This window comes from Hippopotamus amphibius, chromosome 9, assembly GCF_030028045.1.
Source record: "Hippopotamus amphibius kiboko isolate mHipAmp2 chromosome 9, mHipAmp2.hap2, whole genome shotgun sequence".
Taxonomy (NCBI): Eukaryota; Metazoa; Chordata; class Mammalia; order Artiodactyla; family Hippopotamidae; genus Hippopotamus; species Hippopotamus amphibius.
The window spans coordinates 92,394,428-92,415,396 of NC_080194.1; the positions used below are offsets into that span (position 1 = coordinate 92,394,428).

General features: G+C 39.7%; 1 protein-coding gene across 3 annotated transcripts in view; it reads left to right on the top strand.

Annotated features, from left to right (window-relative positions):
• The window catches only part of SIK3 (SIK family kinase 3), a 295,319-nt gene that overhangs the window by 2,273 nt on the left and 272,077 nt on the right, over positions 1 to 20,969 (top strand). The window contains exons 1-2 of one of the 3 annotated variants that reach the window (XM_057747819.1): positions 2,674 to 2,690; positions 4,129 to 4,248. The exons of 1 other annotated variant lie outside the window; for it this stretch is intronic. In XM_057747819.1, coding sequence (XP_057603802.1) covers positions 4,222 to 4,248 — 27 coding nt within the window. In that variant the 5' untranslated portion in view covers positions 2,674 to 2,690; positions 4,129 to 4,221. Of the gene's footprint in view, positions 1 to 2,673; positions 2,691 to 4,128; positions 4,249 to 20,969 lie in introns of those variants that run through there. One more of the 3 variants, XM_057747818.1, reaches the window with a different exon arrangement.

Consider the following 20,969-nt stretch of genomic DNA (forward strand, 5'->3'; position numbering starts at 1 on the left):
CAGAATATTATCTGTAGACCTTAAGGAGGAATTAAAGGTCCTTGACTATGCTTAATGGCTAAACTATTATTATTTGGTCTCCTTTGACTGTTTTCCTTTGTTTCTGCATTTTCTCACTTCCCTGATTAAACTTATTCTTTGGCTAAAGTTTTTCCACAGACAAAAGGCAGGCTGGGGACATGGAGCGGCAAGGAACATAGGGTCCTGCTCCATTTCACTATCTTTATACTTTCTTGTTTTCAACTTTTTAGTTAAGAAATATAAACAAGGGAAGTGTGCCCCAGGGAACACTAGAGCCAGTTAAAGTAACCTCTGCAAATATCTGAATACCTCTATGGCTCAGGCAGTTTTTAGTGTTTTGGCAAAATCTCAATGTCACCGAACCCTGAAATTTATTAAGAGGTTGTCTCCTAATATGTCTGTTTTAGCTTTCTAAATAATAATTTTGAAAATGCAGGTGGTAGAGTAGAAAGGATCCTAAACTAGGCTTCAGGGTGCCCTGGGTTCTTGTCTGAAGGCTACGATTCACTTTACTTCTTTGAGTCTTTGTTTCTTAGTCTGTAAGTTGAAGAGGATGGACTAGGTCATTGTAAGGTTCTTTTTAGCTCTAAGCCTCCACTGTCCCTCCAGTTCCCTGCAGGAATAGTATTCTGGGGCATACAAACCTATCTCACTCCTCCTCACTTCCTACACACAACCTCCCCTTCCCCTGGGCCCCTTTCAGGGTCTGTGTTTTCCATACAATTTTCCATATCACCATACAGTTGGTGATAAGTAAAAATAGCTGTTTTCTGACTATGAGACAGACCTACTGAAAGCTATCAGGAGAGCTTGCCCTTCAGGTTGTTTTTCCATTAATGATGATGGGTTTAATGACTCCATCTGGATTCTTTAGTCTGGTTTCCCTCATGACTGAATGCCAGCCCAAAGGGAGAACATATAGAAACCCTGACAAAAGGTCTGTGGACTGATTAGAGTAGCATAAACATGATCAAATGTAAACCTAGGACTTTGAAAATGAGATGTATCAAAATACCACCCAAGTGGCCTGGAATTTAGGAGACTATTTGGCATTTCATCACTTACAGTAATTAAACTGGGAGATGTCAGGGGACCTGGCATTTCAGATATGAAAAGAAGGGAAAAAAGCTATGTGGACTGAGAATGAACATGTAGTGTGAATTCAGGGAATTTCTGTGGGTAGAACGCAAGGTCAGATGTTTACAGCAAAAGAGTTTCAAAGTTTTATGTGTTGTTAAAACAAGAAGTGTTTCAACAGAAAAAATTGTTTTCAATCCCATTCTTACAAATTAACACATTTTCATTTGCCTCAATTTCTTTCAATCAGTAACCATGTGGTCAATAAATATTTTATTTCTCAATTTTAAGATCTTTGTGGTCAGGTCAAGCTGTTAGAAATAATGTACAGAACATATTATAACAACATTTTTGTCTTCCCAACTGAAAATTGTTAGTTTGTCACATTCTTATATTTTTTGAACTGTTGTGTGTGTTTGTATGGTTTAATATCATTATAAACTCATGAAGGGACTTCCCTGGTGGTACAGTGGATAAGACTCTGCACTTCCACTTCAGGCGCTGCAGCTTCGATCCCTGGTCGGGGAACTGAGATCCCGCATGCCTCGTGGGGCGGCCAAAAATAAAATAAAATAAAATAAAATAACTCATGGATTGAAACATTTGATGTTTCATTCATTGCAATCATGATGCTTATTGCCAACCGGATTGTTACAAAATGATCCTGATCAAGTTGGATCCTGAGTCATTTTGACATGACCAAACATTGATCTGCTTTCTTTCACTTTCGTTTTGCCTTTCTGCAATTTCGATACATAGACTCATACAGTAGAATCAACTTTTATTTCTGGGTTCTTCTGTTAAACGTGATATATTCATCCATGTTGTTGGGTGTATCAGCAGTTCACTCCTTTTTACTGCCAAGCAGTATTCTGTTGATATAGATGGTCTACAATTTCTTTATCCAGTCAATAGTTAACAGAACTTTGGGTTGTTTCTGGTTTTGCTTATTGTAAATAAGGTGAAGATGAAAGCTCATGTAAAAATCTATGTATGGGCATGTGTTTTCCTTTCTCTTAGATCTCTTGGATCTAGGAATGGAAATGCTGAGTCATATGGCAAGTGCATGTTTAGCATTATAACAAACTGCCCATCTGTTTTCCAAAGTGGTTTATCATTGTACACCCCCATCAGCAGAGTGTGAGAGTTCCAGTTGCTCTGCATCCTTGACAATGCATAATACTAACAATTAAAAAAAATTAGCCATTCTAGTTGTTATGATATTTCATTGTGGTTTTAATTTGCATTTCCCTTATGATTCATAATATTAAGCATCTTTTCATATTCTTTTTGGCCATTTATATATCTTCCTTTGCAAAGTGCCTATTCAACTCTCTTGCCCATTAAAAAAATATTAGGTTGTTTGTCTTATTACACAGAAGAATGTAACAGTTCTTTTGTATCCAGAACACAAGTTCTTTGTCAATATATGTATTTCAAACATTTTTTTCTCCCAATCTGTGGCTTGTGTTTTCATTTTCTTAACAGTAGTTTTTTTTTGTTTGGCCACACTGCATGGCATGCAGGATCTTAACTGGATCGCCAGGAAATTCCCTACAATATCTTTTGAAGAACAGAAGTTTTTAACTTTGGTAAAATACAATTTATCATTTTCTTTCAGTTGTGGTGTGTGATTTTTGTGTCCTATTTAAGTAATCTTTATCTACTATTAGTTACAGTAGAGTTTCTCCAATGTTTTCTCCTAGAAGTTTCATAGCTTTAAGTATTACATTTCAGTTAGTAATCCTTTTTAAGGTAATTTTTGTGTATGGTGTGAAGTAAAGGATAAAGTTAATTTTTTTGCATATGGATACCCAATTGTTCCAGCACAATTTGTTGAAGAGTTTTTTCTTTTTTCCATTGAATTATCTTGGCCACTTTATTGAAAGACAATTGACTAGATTTGTGTGGGTCAATTTTGGACTTATATTCTGTTCCCGATATCTTTATGTCTATCTTTACAACAATACCAGACTATCTCAATTGCTGTAACTATACAGTTACTCTTGAAATCAGATAGTGTAAGTCTTCCAGCTATTGTCTTTTTCAAAATTGTTTTGACTACCCTAGGTCCTTTGCATTTCCATATAAATTTTAATTAATTAATTTTGGCCACACTGTGTGGCTTGCGGGATCTTAGTTCCCTGACCAGGGATTGATCTGGGGCCCAGCAGTGAAAGTGCCAATTCCTAACGACTGGACTGCCAGGGTATTCCCGCCATGTAAATTCTAGACTGAAGTTCTTGCTTTCTACAAAAAGCCTTTGAAATTTTGATTGAGATGCATTGAATACATGTTTGGGGGAGAATTGACAACAACATGGAGTCTTCTGATTCATGAGTACTGTTTATTGTACCATCCTTTTAGATTGTCTTTAATTTTTCTCAGCAATATTTTGTAACTTTCATTGTACAGGTCTGTACATTTAATAAATTTATCCTTAAGTATATATAATATATCCTTCACATTCAAAAGAACCTTTTCTTTAGGTCTTAGAGAATACCCCATTTGGGGGAACCCCACAATAGCATTTATTTATTTATTTTCACAATAGCATTTAATTTCTGATTAAATGTACCTGAAAAATTTAAACAGTCAACTTGATTTCTGTAATGACAGTGTTCTTGAGGAGGAGTTATGAACCTCAGTACCAGGCCAAAATACACATCCTGTCTAGACATCTGGGTCTCACTTATTGGCTAAGTGCTTTGCTTTCATTGCCCTTCAACCTTGAAGATAGTTTCATTCAAATTTCCACCTCGTTAAAATGACAAATCCTTACATCATGGATTTTCACGGTCTCTCTCAAGATAAGACCCTGAATTCTGATGCCAAGAGTCTATGGGTGTTTCTATCACAATGTGTACCTCTCTCTCAACTATGTGTTTTACAAGTCTCTCTCCCTGACTAAATGAGTTCTTCTGGGGTAAGAGTTTTGTTTGCTTGTAACCCCAGTGCCAGGAAGTGCCTGGTGTAATAAATATTTTTTGGTAAATGTTTGACGGATGAATAGTCAAGACTAATTTTCAGGTCTCAAGAAAGAAGACCATGAAAGCCGAGGGGAGCAGATGCTGGAACCAAGGTCAAGAATAGGAATCAGCCACCGAATCCTAAAAGGCTGCAATGCAGCAGGAAGTTGGAACGCAGGAGGTAACCTGGCATCGTCCAAATTAGTTCTGGCAAACAGTTTCTTGCATCTTCTTATATGCTTTAAAAAGCTAGATATTCTTAAAAGCAATGTCTAGTGACTTCCCTGGTCGCGCAGTGGTTAAGAATCCACCTGCCAATGCAGGGGACCTGGGTTCGATCCCTGTCTGGGAAGATCCTACATGCCATGGAGCAACTAAGCCCGTGCTCCACAACTACTGAGCCTATGAGCTGCAACTACTGAAGCCTGCACGCCTAGAGCCCGTGCTCCACAACAAGAGAAGCCACTGCAATGAGAAGCCTGTGCACCACAATGAAGAGTAGCCCACGCTCGCCGCAACTAGAGAAAGCCTGTGTGCAGCAACGAAGACCCAACGCAGCCAAAATTAAATAAATAAATAAAATAATAAATAAATCTTTAAAAAAACTAAAGGCAATGTTTGAGTAATTGACAAAGTGATCTTAGGCCCATTGAATTTCTTTTCATTTCAGTAGATTTTATTGAATTCTTATTTATGTGCCAGGCACTCTGCTAAACTTATTGGAGAAAAGATGAGTAAGGTATCATTTCTCTCCTCAAGGAACTCACTATCTAGTGGTAGATATAGACACAAGGACAAATGATTCTAATTCAATACACAATGATAGAGGAGAGCATTGAATGCTCTAAGAAATAAGAAAGGAAGAGGTGGGTGGTTAGAAAAGGCTGCTAGGAGATAATGATGCCTGATCTGAATTTTGTTTGTTTGTTTGTTTTGGCTGTGTTGGGTCTTCGTTGGTACGCACAAGCTTTCTCTAGTTGTGGCGAGTGGGGCTACTCTTCGTTGTGATGCGCAGGTTTCTTAGTGCAGTGGCTTCTCTTGTTGCGGAGCACGGGCCCTAGAGCATGCAGGCTTCAGTAGTTGTGATGCACAGGCTTAGCTGCTCCGTGACATGTGGGATCTTCCGGGACTAGGGATCGAACCCATGTGCCCTGCATTGGCAGGCAGATTCTTAACCACTGTGCCACCGGGGAAGTCCCTGAATCTTTTTTGTTTTAAGACAATTTGTAAAGAGCACTTTTAGGGTCACAGCAAAATGAGAAGAAGGTATAGAGATTTCCCATATACCTCTTGCCCATCCACATGGACAGCCTCCCCCACTATTACAACAGAATGGTACATTTGTTACAATTGATGAACCTACATTGACATATCATAATTACCCAAAGTCCATAACTTGTATTAGGGTTTACTCTTGGTATTGTACCTTCTGTGGGTTTGGACAAATGTATAATCATATGTATTCATCATTATAATATCACACAGTGTTTTCACTGCCTTAAAATTTCTCTTGTGTTCCACCTATTCCTCCCTCACTCCTCCCTCTCCAAACCCTGGCAACCACTGATTTTTCTTTAATGCCACCATAGTTTTGTCTTCTCCAAATGTCACGTAGTTGGAATCATATAGTATGTAGCCTTTTCAGATTAGCTTCTTTTACTTAGTAACATGTATTTAAGATTCCTCCATGTCTTTTCATGGCTTGAGAGCTCATTGCTCTTCAGTGCTAAACAATCTTCTATTGAATGGGTATACCATTCACCTTTTGAATAACATCTTGGTTGCTTCCAAGTTCTGGCAATTATGAATGAAACTGCCTTAAACATCCATGTTCAGGTTTTCATGTGGACCTAAGTTTTCAACTCATTTGGGTAAATACCAAGGATTGCTGGGGATTATATGGTAAGAGTATGTTTAGTTTTGTAAGAAACCACCAAACTGTCTCCCAAAGTGGCTAAACCATTTAGCATTCCCACCAGCCAGTGGCACAGTCTTGTCAGCACTTGCTGTTGTCAGTTTTCTGGATTTCGACTGTTTGTTTGGTTTTTTTTGGCCACACAGTGCGACATGTGGAACTACCCCCACCAGGGATGGAACCCGTGCCCCCCACAGTGGAAGCGGGCAGTCTTAACTACTGGACCCTGGGGAAGTCCTGGATTTTGACTACTCTAATAGCTGTGTAGTGATATCTCACTGTTGTTTTATTTGCAATTCTCCAATGACATGGTGTGGAGCATTTTTTCATATGCATATTTGCCATCTGTATATTTTCTTTGGTGAGGAATGTTAAGGTCTTTGGCGCATCTTTTAAAATCAGGTTGTTTGTTTTCTTATCATTGAGTTTTAAAACTTCTTTGTACATTTAGGATAACAGTCCTTTGCCAGATGTGTCTTTTTGCAAATATTCTCTCCCATTCTGTGGCTTGTCTTTTTATTCTCTTGACATTGTCTTTTGTGGTACAGAAAGTTTTTATTTTAATGGAGTCTAGGTTTTCAATTATTTCCTTCATGGACTGTGCCTTTGGTGTTGTATCTAAAATGTCTTTGACTTACCCAAGATCATCTAGGTTTTCTTCTATGTTATTTTCTAGGAGTTTTATACATTTGCATTTTTCTTTACCTTTGATTTTCTGTAGTGTGAAAATGCTATGCCTAGGTGTAGGTTTTTTACATTTATCCTTCTTACTGTTCTCCAGTCTTCCTGGATCTGTGATTTTGTATCTGACAGTAATTTGGAGAAATTCCCAGTCATTATTGTTTCAAATATTTCTCTTGTTCTTTTCTCTCTGTCTTTTTGATATTTCCATTATGCATATCTTACACCTTTTATAGTTGTCCCACAGTCCTTGGATATTCTATTCTGTTCTTTTCAGTCTTTATTCTCTTTGCTCTTCTATTGATATATCCCCAAGCTCAGAGATTCTTTCCTCAGCCATGACCTATCGACTGATAAGCCATGAAAGACATTTTTCATTTTTGTTACAGTATTTTTGATCTCTAGCATTTCTTTTTGATCCTTTCTTAGAATTTCCATCTCTTTTCTTACATCACCCATCTGTACTTGAATGCTGTCTACTTTATCCCTTGGAGTCCTTGGTAAATCAATCATAGTTGTTCTTAATTCCAGGTCTGATCATTCTAACAGCTCTGGTTAGATGTCTGGTTTTGATGCTTGTGCTGTCTCTTCAAATTGTGTTTTGGTTTTTTTTTTTTTGCTTTTTAATATGCCTTATAATTTTTCTTGATTGCTGAACATGATGTACTAGGTAAAAGGAACTGCTATAAATAGGCCTTAAGTAATGTGATGGTAAGGTGTTGGGGGGAACAGAGGCATTCTGTACCCGAACTGTTTTTTTTTTTTAATATTTTTTAAAATTTATTTATTTATTTTATTTTTTATTTATTGGCTGCATTGGGTCTTCACTGCTGTGTGGCTGGCTTTCTGTAGTTGTGGCGAGTGGGGGCTACTCTTCATTGCAGTGTTCGGGCTTCTTATTACGGTGGCTTCTCTTGTTGCGGAGCATGGGCTCTAGGCACACGGGCTTCAGTAGTTGCGGCATGGGCTCAGTAGCTGTGGCTCAAGGGCTCTGGAGCACAGGCTCAAGTAGTTGTGGCGCACGGGTTTAGTTGCTCCACAGCATGTGGGATCTTCCCGGACCAGGGCTCAAACCCATGTCCGCTACATTGGCAGGCAGATTCTTAACCACTGCACCACCAGGGAAGCCCTACCTGAACTGAGTCTTAAAGTATAAATAGGAGTTGCCAGGTATAAAGCGGAGAGGGTAAAGGGGCCAGTAGATTAAAGTCTTGAAGCAGAAGAGGCAGCAGGAGCAAAATCTCCCTTGCTTAGTATCTCTCGGGAGTAAAATATTATGGTGATAACGTCATATTAGCTGTCTCCCTCCCTGGATTTGCGATCATGCCTGAATCAGCTTTATATTCTTCACACTGACTAACACAGAGCATGGATTCTGTGTACAATGTACTAAAAAACTAATAAATAATAATTTCCCAATGACATGGGACCACTCTGCTGTCAGAGAATCACACTGGACAAGCGTAAGCTGGGCCTGGGGTCACATAAGTCCAGCCTCGCTCTTACACTGGTGAATAAATTAGAATTGGCTCAAATCATGGATGGTCCTATTACCACTGTTCTATTATTACAACCACCACAACATCTATCTATCTACTTATCTATTTATCTATCTATCTTATACATAGATACATATAGATAGTAGTTTATATATACTATATATATATACTATTTACATATACCTATGTTCTAATATATATAAATATATAATTTATATACACACATATAATTACAACTTGAAATTGTAAAATTACTTTCATATACATTATCCTAGTTGATCCTACTATATTCTTCCTAATGCTACTATATTGTTTATGGCTACTGAAAATAGAAAAGAGAGAAGTAACGACGAAGAGATTTTAGTCATTCAGTTAGCAAATAGTTAATGCGTCAGACTGTGCTAGCCACCGCAGGGATACAAAAGGCATATTGAAATAACAGTATTCATAGATAAAAGGATTATTTGGTCCAGCTCTCTCATTTTATAGACAAGTACTACGGGTACAGGAGGTCCAACTTTTTGGCCACTGCTTGTAGACTCCAGGATTCAATAACAATCTAGTAGTAATGGCAAAATGAAAACATGTGAAACAATTCAAAAGCAGTCAAGCAGCGAATACTATGGTCCTGACAGAAAGGGAAAAGGTTCATGCAGAAGAAAGGTGACAGGACTAAGTATCAGACACAGTCCTGGGAACTTCCATATGATATGTATTAGTCCTCAAAAAACACATCCTCATCATCCTCATCATCATATAATTTCATGATAAAACTGAAGCTGAAAGAAGTCAGGTAACTTACCGAAAGCCCTACGGCAAGTGGTGGATCTGGAATTTGGAGCCAGTTTCTTCTAAATCCAACAATTATGTTATTTAAACTTCAAACCACTGAAGGAGAACAGGCATGGCCTCTGTGTGGGATGAGAAAAAGCTTTTCAAAAGTGCTGAAGAAAAAAAAAAGAGAGAGTAGGATCAAAGTACGCAGGGCCTTGCAAAGAGGAAAGAGTTACTTAGATAGGCAATAGGGAACCTTTGTAGGCGCGTAAGTATAAGCAGTGACATAACCGTTACGGGGAACTTGAAAGTTAGAAGGCATCTCAGGTGAGAAGTTGTGTAGAAATCTATTTATAGCATAACTTACAGATATTTACTCAAATTCTGATTTAAGTAGTCACTTGACAAGGAACTGATTTCTTCTAAGGCCAGCGTATTACTCACCAGTCCTAATTATTGATAGCTCTTTGGTAAGCAGACTTTGTATTTCTTCAACCAAAAGAACAAAGCTCAGGACCAAGGTCAGAGCTGTGGGTCTCACTGCTGGAGATCTTCTAGGTTAAAATAAAGCCAAGAATCCACACCTTTGCATCCGTTCATTCTTTCACAATACTTACTGAATGTTTCTTCATACTGGTCACTTTCTAGAGGTTTGGGCTACAGAGATCTCTGCCCTTTTGGAGCTTCACTCTACCCTCTTATCTCTGTCTTTATCAAAGGCCTCTAGAATCCCCACCTCCCTTTCTTTTTTTCATTAAGGTCTCTTGATTCCAGGTTCAAACTACACTCTTTTTTAAAAATTTTGTTTTATTGAAGTATAGTTGATTTACAATGTTGTATTAGTTCCTGCTGTACAGCAAAGCGATTCGGTTATACATATATGTACACTCTTTCATATTCTTTTCTATTATGGTTTATCACAGGATATTTAACATAATTCCCTGAGCAAACACTCCTTGGAGTTCATTAAACAGTATGACAGTTGTTTAGCATCTGTCTCTGGTCCCCTCTTCTTTTTTTTTTTTTAAATAAATTTATTTATTTATTTATTGGCTATGTTAGGTCTTCACTGCTGCATGTGGGCCCTCTCCAGTTGCGGCGAGCGGGGGCTACTCTTCTGTTGCGGTGTGCCGGCCTCTCATTGCTGTGGCTTCTCCTGTTGTAGAGCATGGGCTCTAGGCGCATGGGCTTCAGTAGTTGTGGCACATGGGCTCAATAGTTGCAGCTCGTGGGCTCCAAAGCGCAGGCTCGATAGTTGTGGCACACGGGCCCATTAGCTCTGCGGCACGTGGGACCTTCCTGGAGCAGGGATCGAACCCATGTCCCCCACATTGGCAGGCAGATTCTTAACCACTGCACCACCTAGGAAGCCCTCTGGTCCCCTCTTCTTAATTTCCCTGTCTGAGCATAGGCCAGGAAGAGACCTTCCTCTTTCTTTCCCATCTTTCTCTATTCCCCATTCTAAGTCCCCACACCTGCTCAGGTGCAGGTGCTTGGCCTATGACATGGCCCTTTACCTTTCTCCCCACCAAAAACTCCTGGGGCTCCTTGGCTCCATTTCTACACTGCAGTGACTGGCTCTCTTTTTCTCTTAAAGTCCAATTTCCTTATTGTGGCTTTGAGTTCCCTCCTTCTTTTTAGGTCCTGAACAGCCTCCCCAGCTTCATCTCCCACCCTTCCAGTCCACACTTCATCTGCTCCACCCCTCCATCTACCTGACGCTCCCCAGGCATCCCCCACTGATGCATTTCTCCTTGTCTTTGCTCTGGCTCTCCTCTGCCTTCAGTGTCCTTTTTACCATCCTTTACCCATGGAAATTCTACTTCTTCTTACAGCTTTGCTGAGTCCTCACAGCGTTCCCTATGTAAAGCTCCCCCTGTCTCCCCAGTTAGAACAAATCAGAACTGACTGCAGTTCTCCACTCTGCTTTTATTTTCCAGTGTTACCTGCTCAGAATCTCTTTCTTCATGAAAAAGTTATCATACTATGTAGGTAAGGACCGGATTCTCAGCAAGGTATCACATTGGAAAACAATTTGCTAAAATATTTGATCTAAGGTGTTAATTAGCTGATAAAGTTTAACTTACAAATATAGGAGGCAGGTAATTACATAAGACAGACTATATCATTGAGAATCGGGAGACCTGGATTTGAATCTCAGCTCTGATTCCTCCCTTTCTGCCTCCCTTCCTTCCTTCCCTCTCAAAATTAGTTTGGCAAAGTAAACATCAGCCAGGTAATGCAGGGTCTTGCAGTCGGTGCTAACTGTAAACAGAAATCATTAAAAGATCTTAAGGAAAGGATTGAGAAAGTCTGGTTTCTGGTTTGGAGGGGTTTTTTTGGTTTGTTTGTTTTTATAAAACAGACATAACATTTGCCATTTTCATCATTTTTAGGTGGACAGTTCAGTGGCATTAAGTACAGTCACAATGTTGTGAAACTCTCACCACCATCCATCTCCAGAAGTTTTTCATCTTCCTAAAGTGAGATTCAGCATCTATTAAAAAATAACTCCCCATTCTCCTCTCCCCCCATCCCCTGGCAACCACTATTCTACTTTCTGTCTCTATGAATTTGACTCTTCTAGGTACCTCATATGAATGGAATCATACAGTATTTGTCTTTTTGTGTCTGGCTTACTTCACTCAGTGTAATATCTTTAAGGTTCATCAAGTTGTAGCATGTGTCAGAATTTCCTTTATTTTTAAGCCTGAATAATATTGCATTGCATGTATATACAGAAAAAAACCCCTCATGTTTTGGTTATTAGCTCATACATTAGTGGGCATTTGTATTGTTTCCATCTTTGGCTTTTGTGAATAATGCTGCTATGAATGTACAAATACCTTTTCAAGTCCTTGCTTTCAATTCTTTTGAATATATACCCACAAGTAGAATTGCTGGATTGTATGGTAATTCTTTAATATTTTGAGGAATTCCATACTGTTTTTTGCAGTGACCGCACCATTTTCCATTCCCATCAACGATGCACAAGGGTTCCAGTTTCTCCACATCTTTGTCAAAACTTGTTATTTTCCTTTCTTTTTTCTTCCTTCCTTCCTCCTTTCCTCTTTTCTTCCTTCCTTCCTTTCCTTCCTTCCTCCTTTCCTTCTTTCTTTTTCTTTCTTTCTCTTTCTTTCTTTCTCTCTTTCTCTTTTTCTCTCTCTCTCTTTCTTTCTTTTCTTTCTTTCTTTCTTTCTTTTTCCTTTCTCTTCCTTTCTCCCTCTCTCCCTCCCTCCCCCTCCTTCCCTTCCTGCCTTCTCTTCTTTCTTCTTTCTTCCTTCCTTCTTCTTTCCCTCCTTCCTTTCCTTGTTCTTTTCTTTCCTTTTCTTTTCCATCTCTCTCTCTTCTTTCTCTTTCCCTCTCTCCCTTCCTTCCTTACTTCCTTCCTTCCTATCATCCTAATGAATGTGAAGTGATACCTCACTGTGGTTTTGATTTGCATTAGTGATGCTGAGCATCTTTTCATGTGCTTATTTGCCATCTGTATATCTTTTTTGGAGAAAAGTCCATTCAAATCCTTTGCTCATTTTTAAAAAATTATTTATTTGTTGGCTCTGTTGGGTCTTTATTACTGCACACAGGCTTTCTCTAGTTGCAGTGAGCGGGGGCTACTCTTCATTGTGGTGCATGGGTTCCCAATTGCTGTGGCTTCTCTTGCTGCGGAGCACGGGCTCTAGGCACGTGGGCTTCAGTATTTGCAGCACACGGGCTCAATAGTTGTGGCTCACGGGCTCTAAAGCGCAGGCTCAATAGTTGTGGCACATGGGCTTAGTTGCTCTGTGGCACGTGGGATCTTCCTGAGCAGGGGTCGAACTCATGTCCCCTGCATTGGCAGGCGGATTCTTAACCACTGCGCCACCTAGGAAGCCCCCCTTTGCTCATTTTTAATTGATTTGTTTGTTTTTCTGTTGATAAGTTGTAGGAATTCTTTATAATAAGGGTATTAATCCCTTATCAGATATTTGCAAACATTTTCTCCCACTCCATGGGTTGCATTTTCACTCTGTTGATAGTGTCCTTTGATGCACAAAGTGTTTTTAATTTTGATGAAGTTCAATTTATTTATTTTTTCTTTTGCTGCCTGTGGTTTTGGTGTTGTATCCAAGAAATCATTGCCAAATCCAAAGTCATAACACTTTTCTTCTATGTTTATAGTTTTAGCTTCTACGTTTAGATCTTTCATCCATTTTGAGTTAATTATTGTATATGGTGTACAGTAAGACTCCAATTTCATTCTTTTGCATGGGGACATCCAGCAGTATTTGTTGAAAATCCACTTCCTGTTTTTAAAAGATCATTCTGGTTAGTCTAGGAGGATGCATTGTGCGGGTAAAAGTAGAAGCATGGAGAAGAGTCAGAAACGTATTGCCATAGTCCAGGTGAGAGATGGGGGTGTAGAGATGATAATGATGTAGAAATATGGTAAATAAAGTAAATAGCAGTAGACATGGAGAAGAGAAAATGGATTTAAGAATATTGTGGAGGTAGGACTGATAGAATCTTTTTTTTTAAGGTTTATTTATTTATTTATTTCCTTATGTTTTTGGCGTGTTGGGTCTTATTTGCTGTGCACAGGCTTTCTCTAGTTGTGGCAAGTGGGAGCTACTCTTGGTTGCAGTACTCGGACTTCTCAGTGAGGTGGCTTCTCTTGTTGCCGAGCATGGGCTCTAGGTGTGCGGGCTTGAGTAGTTGTGGCACATGGGCTCAGTAGTTGTGGCTCAATGGCTCTAGAGCGCAGACTCAACAGTTGTGGTGCACAGGCTCAGTTGCTCTGAGGCATGTGGGATCTTCCCAGACCAGGGATCGAACCCGTGTCCCCTGCACTGGCAGGCGGATTCTTAACCACTGTGCCACCAGGGAAGTCCTGATAGAATCTTCTCATGCCTTGAATATAAGATAACAGGGAAAGAGAGGATCAACAATTACTTAAATGTTTGACTTGAGTTTCAAAAGAGATGGTGGTGACTGCGTGAATTTGGTTGTCACTTCAGCTCTCTGAGCCTCAATTAGTTTATTTGCAAAATGGTAAAAATAGTAGAAATATCAACCCCACTGTATCACACAAATGAAAGCATAAAATGAGATGATAAATATGAGAAATTCTTGAAAAATTTAAAGCAATAATGCAAGTAGGGGCTGACTGTATTTCCATTGTGGAATTTGCATTTTAACAGAGGGATTCACAGAAACAAAAGACTTATTTAACCTCGGGGAATAATAGCAATTATGGTGCAATTTCAGAGGGTGTAGTTATCACTCGAACAAAGACCTTCTTCTGGTGTCCCTCAAATCACAACATGTAGGTAATTGCCGAATTCTTCAGACTTTCAGTCATATAATTTGGTCATAGCGTCCACTTTACAGAATTGTAATTGAACTAGGGGCTTAATAATAATAAAATCACATTTGTACAATACCTCATAATTTTACTTTTTTCTTTTTTTTTAAGCTCTTCATTGGAATATAATTGCTTTACACTCTTGTACCAGCTTTTGAGGTACAGCAAAGTGAATCAGCAGTATTTATACATATATCCCCATATTCCCTCCCTCCTGTGACTCCCTCCTCCCCCCACCCCCCAGTCCTGGCCCTCTAAGGCATCACCCATCATCGAGTTGATCTCCCTTTTTTATACAGCAACTTCCCACTAGCTTTCTATTTCACAGTTGGTAGTGTATCTATGTCTATGCTATTCTCTGACTTCGTCCCAGCCTCCCCTTCGCCTCCCCCTACCTCCACAACCCTGGGTCCTCCAGTCCATTCTCTACATCTGCATCTTTATTCTTGCCCTGTCACTGGGTTCATCAGTACCATTTTTTTAGATTCCATATATATGAGTTAGCATACGGTATTTGTTTTTCTCTTTCTGGCTTACTTCACTCTGTATGACAGTCTCTGGGTCTATCCACCTCATTACATATAATTCAATTTCATTCCCTTTTATGGCTGAGCAATATTCCATTGTATGTATGTGCCACATCTTCTTTATCCATTTATCTGTTGATGGGCATTTAGGTGGCTTCCATGTCCTGGCTATTGTAAATAGTGCTGCAATGAGCATTATGATACATGTTTCTTTTTGGATTATGGTTTTCTCTGGGTATATGCCCAGTAGTGGGATTACTGGATCATATGGTAGTTCCATTTTTAGTTTTTTAAGGAACCTCCAAACTGTCTTCCATAGTGGCTGTACCAGCTTACATTCCCACCAACAGTGCAGGAGACTTTCCTTTTCTCCAAACCCTTTCCAACATTTATTGTTTCTAGATGTTTTGATGATGGCTGTTCTGACCAGTGTGAGGTGATACCTCATTGTGGCTTTGACTTGTATTTCTCTAATGATTAGTGATGTTGAGCATCTTTTCATGTGTTTGTTAACCATCTGCATGTCTTCTTTGGAGAAATGTCTATTTAGGTCTCCCGCGCATTTGCGGATTCAGTTATTTGCTTTTTGGGTATTAAGCTGCATGAGCTGCTTGTATACTTTGGAGATTAATCCTTTATCCATTGCTTCGTTGGCAAGTATTTTCTCCCATTCTGAGAGTTGTCTTCTTGTCTTGTTTATGGTTTCTTTTGCTGTGCAAAAGCTTTTAAGTTTCATGAGGTCCCATTTGTTTATTCTTGATTTTATTTCCATTATTCTTGGAGTTGGGTCAAAAAGGATCTTGCTTTGATGGATGTCATAGAGTGTTCTGCCTATGTTTTCCTCTAAGAGTTTTATAGTGTCTGGCCTTACATTTAGGTCTTTAATCCATCTGGAGTTTATTTCTGTGTATGGTGTTAGGAAGTGTTCTAATTTCATTCTTTTACATGTAGCTGTCCAGTTTTCCCAACACCACTTATTGAAGAGGCTGTCTTTTCTCCATTGTATATTCTTGCCTCCTTTGTTAAAGATAAGGTGCCCATATGTGTGTGGGTTTATCTCTGGGTTCTCTATTCTGTTCCATTGATCTACCTTTCTCTTTTTGTGCCAGTATCATACTGTCTTGATCGCTGTAGCCTTGTAGTATAGTTTGAAGTCAGGAAGCCTAATTCCACCAACTCCATCTTTCCTTCTCAAGATTGCTTTGGCTATTCGGGGTCTTTTGCGTTTCCATACACATCGTAAGATTTCTTGTTCTAGTTCTGTGAAAAATGCTGCTGGTATTTCAATGCAATAGGGATTGCATTGAATCTGCAAATTGCTTTGGGTAGGACATTTTCACAATGTTGGTTCTTCCAATCCAAGAACATGGTATGTCCCTCCATCTGTTTGTTTCATCTTTGATTTCTTTCATCAGTGTCTTATAGTTTTCTGCATGCAGGTCTTTTGCCTCCTTAGGCAGGTTTATTCCTAGGTATTTTATTCTTTTTGTTGCAATGGTAAATGGGAGAGTTTCCTTAATTTCTCTTTCTGCTCTTTCGTTGTTAGTGTATAGGAATGCAAGAGATTTCTGCACATTAATTTTGTATCCTACTACTTTACTAAATTGATCAATTAGTGCTAGCAGTTTTCTGGTAGACTCTTTAGGGTTTTCTATGTATAATATCATGTCATCTGCAAAGAGTGACAATTTTACTTCTTCTTTTCCAAGTTGGATTCCTTTTATTTCATTTTCTTCTCTGATGGCTGTGGCTAAAACTTCCAAAACTATGTTGAATAATAATGGTGAGAGTGGCACCCTTGTCTTATTCCTGTTCTTAGAGGGAATGGTTTCAATTTTTCACTATTTAGAACAATGCTGGCTGTTGGTTGGTTGTATATGGCTTTTATTATGTTGAGGTAATTTCCTTCTATGCCCATTTTCTGGAGAGTTTTTATCATAAATGGATGTTGAATCTTGTCAAAAGCTTTTTATGCATCTATTGAGATGATCATATGGTTTTTATCCTTCAATTTGTCAATGTGATGTATCACATTGATTGATTTGCATATATTGAAGAATCCTTGCATGCCAGGGATAAACCCCACTTGACCGTGGTGTATGATCTTTTTACAGTGCTGTTGGATTCTGTTAGCTGGTATTTTGTTGAAGATTTTGGAATCTATATTCATCAGTGATATTGACCTGTAATTTTCTTTTTTTGTGACATCTTTGTCTGGTTTTGGTATCAGGGTGATGGTGGCCTCATAGAATGAGTTTGGGAGTGTTCCTCTTTCTGCTATATTTTGGAAGAGTTTGAGAAGGATGGGTGTTACCTCTTCTCTAAATGTTTGATAGAATTCACCTGTGAAGCCATCTGGCCCTGGGCTTTTGTTTGTTGGGAGATTTTTAATCACAGTCTCAATTTCCATACTTGTGATTGGTCTGTTCATAGTTTCTGTTTCTTCCTGGTTCAGTCTTGGAAGATTGTAAAAAAAAAACCCCAAAGTGAGCAGAAGGAAAGAAATCATAAAGATCAGATCAGAATTTAATGAAAAAGAAATGAAGGAAACATAACAAAGATCAATAAAACTAAAAGCTGGTTCTTTGAGAAGATAAACAAAATTGATAAACCATTAGCCAGACTCATCAGGAAGAAAAAGGGAGAAGATGCAAATCAACAGAATTGGAAGTGAAAAAGGAGAAGTAACAACGGACACCACAGAAATACAAAAGATCATGAGAGAATACTACAAGCAACTATATGCCAATAAATTGGATAACCTGGAAGAAATGGATAAATTCTGATCTGATCTTTATGATTTCTTTCCTTCTGCTCACTTTGGGGTTTTTTTGTTCTTCTTTTTCTGATTGTTTTAGGTGTAAGGTTAAGTTGTTTATTCGATAATTTTCTTGTTTCTTAAGGTAGGACTGTATTGCTATAAACTTCCCTCTTAGAACTGCTTTTGCTGCATCCCATAGGTTTTGGGCTGTTGTGTTTTCATTGTCATTTGTTTATAGGTATTTTTTGATTTCCTCTTTGATTTCTTCAGTGATTTCTTGGTTGTTTAATAGTATACTGTTTAGCATCCATGTGTTTGTATTTTTTGCAGTTTTTTTCCTGTAATTGATACCTAGTCTCATGGCATTGTGGTCAGAGAAAATGCTTGATATGATTTCAATTTTCTTGAATTTTCCAAGGCTTGATTTGTGACCCAAGATGTGATCTATCCTGGAGAATATTCTGTGTGCACTTGAGAAGAAAGTGTATTCTGTAGTTTTTGGATGGAATGTCCTATAAATATCAATTAAGTCGAGATGGTCTAAACTGTCATTTAAAGCTTGTGTGTCCTTATTTATTTTCTGTTTGGATGATCTGTCCATTGATGTAAGTGGGGTGTTAAAGTCTCCCACTATTATTATGTTCCTGTCAATGTCCCCTTTTATAGCTGTTAGCATTTGCCTTATGTATTGAGGTGCTCCTATGTTGGGGGCATAGATATTTACCATTGTGATATGTTCTTCTTGAATGGATCCCTTGATCATTACGTAGTGTCCTTCCTTGTCTCTTGTAATAGTCTTTACTTTGAAGTCTAATTTGTCTGATATCAGTTTTGCTACTCCAGCTTTCTTTTGACTTCTATTTGCATGGAATATCTTTTTCCATCCCCCTACTTTCAGTCTATATGTGTCCCTTGGTCTGAAGTGGGTTTCTTGTAGACAGCATATGTAAGGGTCTTGTTTTTGTATCCATTCAGCCAGTTTGTGTCTTTTGGTTGGAGCATTTAATCCATTTACATTTAAGGTGATTATTGACATGTATGTTCCTATGACCATTTTCTTAATTGTTTTGGGTTTGTTTTTGTAGGTCTTTTCCTTCTCTTGTGTTTCCTGCTTAGAAAAGTTCCTTTAGCACTTGTTGTAAGGCTGGTTTGGTGGTGCTGAATTCTCTTCACTTTTGCTTGTCTGTAATGCTTTTGATTTCTCCATTGATTCTGAATGACATTCTTGCTGGGTAGAGTATTCTTGGCTGTAGGTCTTTCTTTTTCAGGACTTTCAGTATATCCTGCCACTCCCTTCTGGCCTGCATAGTTTCTGCAGAAAGATCAGCTCTTATACTTATGGATTCTCCCTTATATGTTATTCGTTGCTTTTCTCTTGCCGCTCTTAATATTTTTTCTTTGTGTTTAATTGTTGTGAGTTTGATTAATATGTGCCTTGGTGTATTTCTCTTTGGGTTTATTCTGTATGGGACTCTCTGCACTTCTTGGACTTGATTAATTATTTCCTTTTCCATGTTGGGGAAGTTTTCCACTATAACCTCTTGAAATATTTTCTCAGACCCTTTCTTGTTTTCTTCTTCTTCTGGGATTCCTATAATTCAAATGTTGGTGCACTTAATGTTGTCACCAAGGTCTCTGAAACTGTCTTCCATTCTTTTTTTTCTTTTTTCTTTTCCCTGCTCTGTGGCAGTTATTTCCCCCATTCTATCTTCCAACTCACTTATTCGTTCTTCTGCCTCAGTTATTCTGCTGTTTATAGCATCTAGAGTATTTTTAATTTTGGTTATTTTGTTGTTCATTACTCTTTGTTTGCTCTTTAGTTCTTCTGAGTCCTCATTAACTGTTTCTTGTATTTCCTCTATTTTGTTGTTGACATTTTGGATCATCTTTACTATCATTACTCTGAATTCTTTTTCAGGCAAGTTTCCTATTTTCTCTTCATTTATTTGGTCTTGTGTATTTTTACCTCGTTCCTTCATCTGTGACATATTTTTTTGTCATCTTATTTCCCCCCTCCTCCTTTGGATGGGTGGGATTGTGTTCCTGTCCCACTGAGTGTTTGGCCTGAGGTTTCAAGCACTGGAGTTTGTAGGCTGTTGAGTATAGCTGGGTCTTGGTGTTTAGGTGAGAACCTCTGGGAGACCTCACTGTGATGAATATTCCCTGGAGGCTGAGTTTCCCTGTTAGTCCAGTGTTTTGGACTCAGAGCTCCCACCTCAGGAGCTCAGGCCTGACCCTGGGCTTGTAAATCAAGATCCCATAAGCCACATGGAGCAGCAAAAGGAAAAAAAAAAAAGTAGGAGAACAGCAGAACAATAGCAAGATAAAAAAAATACGATAAGAATAGGAAACAGATGTGTTAGAAAAAATTTTTTAAAAATAGATGGAGCAACAACTGGAAGGTAAAACAACTGCAATAGCTGAAGTGAGGAGGTGGGAAAAGGAGAAAAGAAAAAAAAAAAGCCAGAAAAGGCCTTGGCTGTGGGGGTGGGGCTTAGACAAGTTTGGGGGGTTCGGGGGGGGGTTACGCAGTGGGCAGAGCCTATGCTTAGAAAAGGCCTTGGGGGTGGTGGGGAATAGGGCTTAGGCCCAATGAGGCAGAGGGGCCCAGGAATGTCGCTGGTTCTAGGGGCAAAGGACCAGGTCCAGGTACCCAGCAGGCTCCCTGGGCCCAAGTTGGTGGGAGAAATGCTAGGCACCTCCCCAGTCCTACAATCTTGGTGGGTCCCTCCCCTTTGGGTTCTCTTCTTCCCCACCCCCTCCCTCCTATTCCCCTAGGACCCTCACAGCTGGAGGGGGCACTGGAAGGCAGGAGACCAGACTCTGACACCCAACAGGCTTCCTAGGGCCAACTGGGCTAGGGTAATGCCTGCGGCACTTCCCCAGATTTCCCAGTCTCGTAGGGTCCCTGTCTGCCTCTCTTCCTCTCCCCCTCCCCCCACTCTCCTAGGTCCCAAGCAGCTGGAGGGGGCCCTGGAGTGTGAAAGACCAGGTCCGTGAGCCTAGCAGGCTTCTCAGGGCTGGTGGGCAGGGGAAATACCTTCCCCGCCTCCCTTGATCCTCCAATCCCAGAAGGCCCCCTCCCCTGCCCACCTCTCCTCTTCTCCCCTGCTTTCCTTCTACACCCCTAGGACCAGTGAGACCTAGAGGGGCCCCTGGAGGACGGAAAATGAGGCCTGGGGGCAAAACAGGCCTCCCAGTGCCAAGTGGGTAGGGAGATTTCCTGCAGCGTCTCCCCTGATCCTCCGGTCCTGTGAGGTCCCCCCAACCAGTGTCTGCCTCTCTTCCTCTTCCCCTCTCCTCCCTCACTCCCATGCCTGTACGACCTACTCAGCCAGAAAGGGCCCCAGAGACCGAGGGACCAGACTCGGGAGCCCAGCAGGCCCACCGGGCCCAAGTGGGCA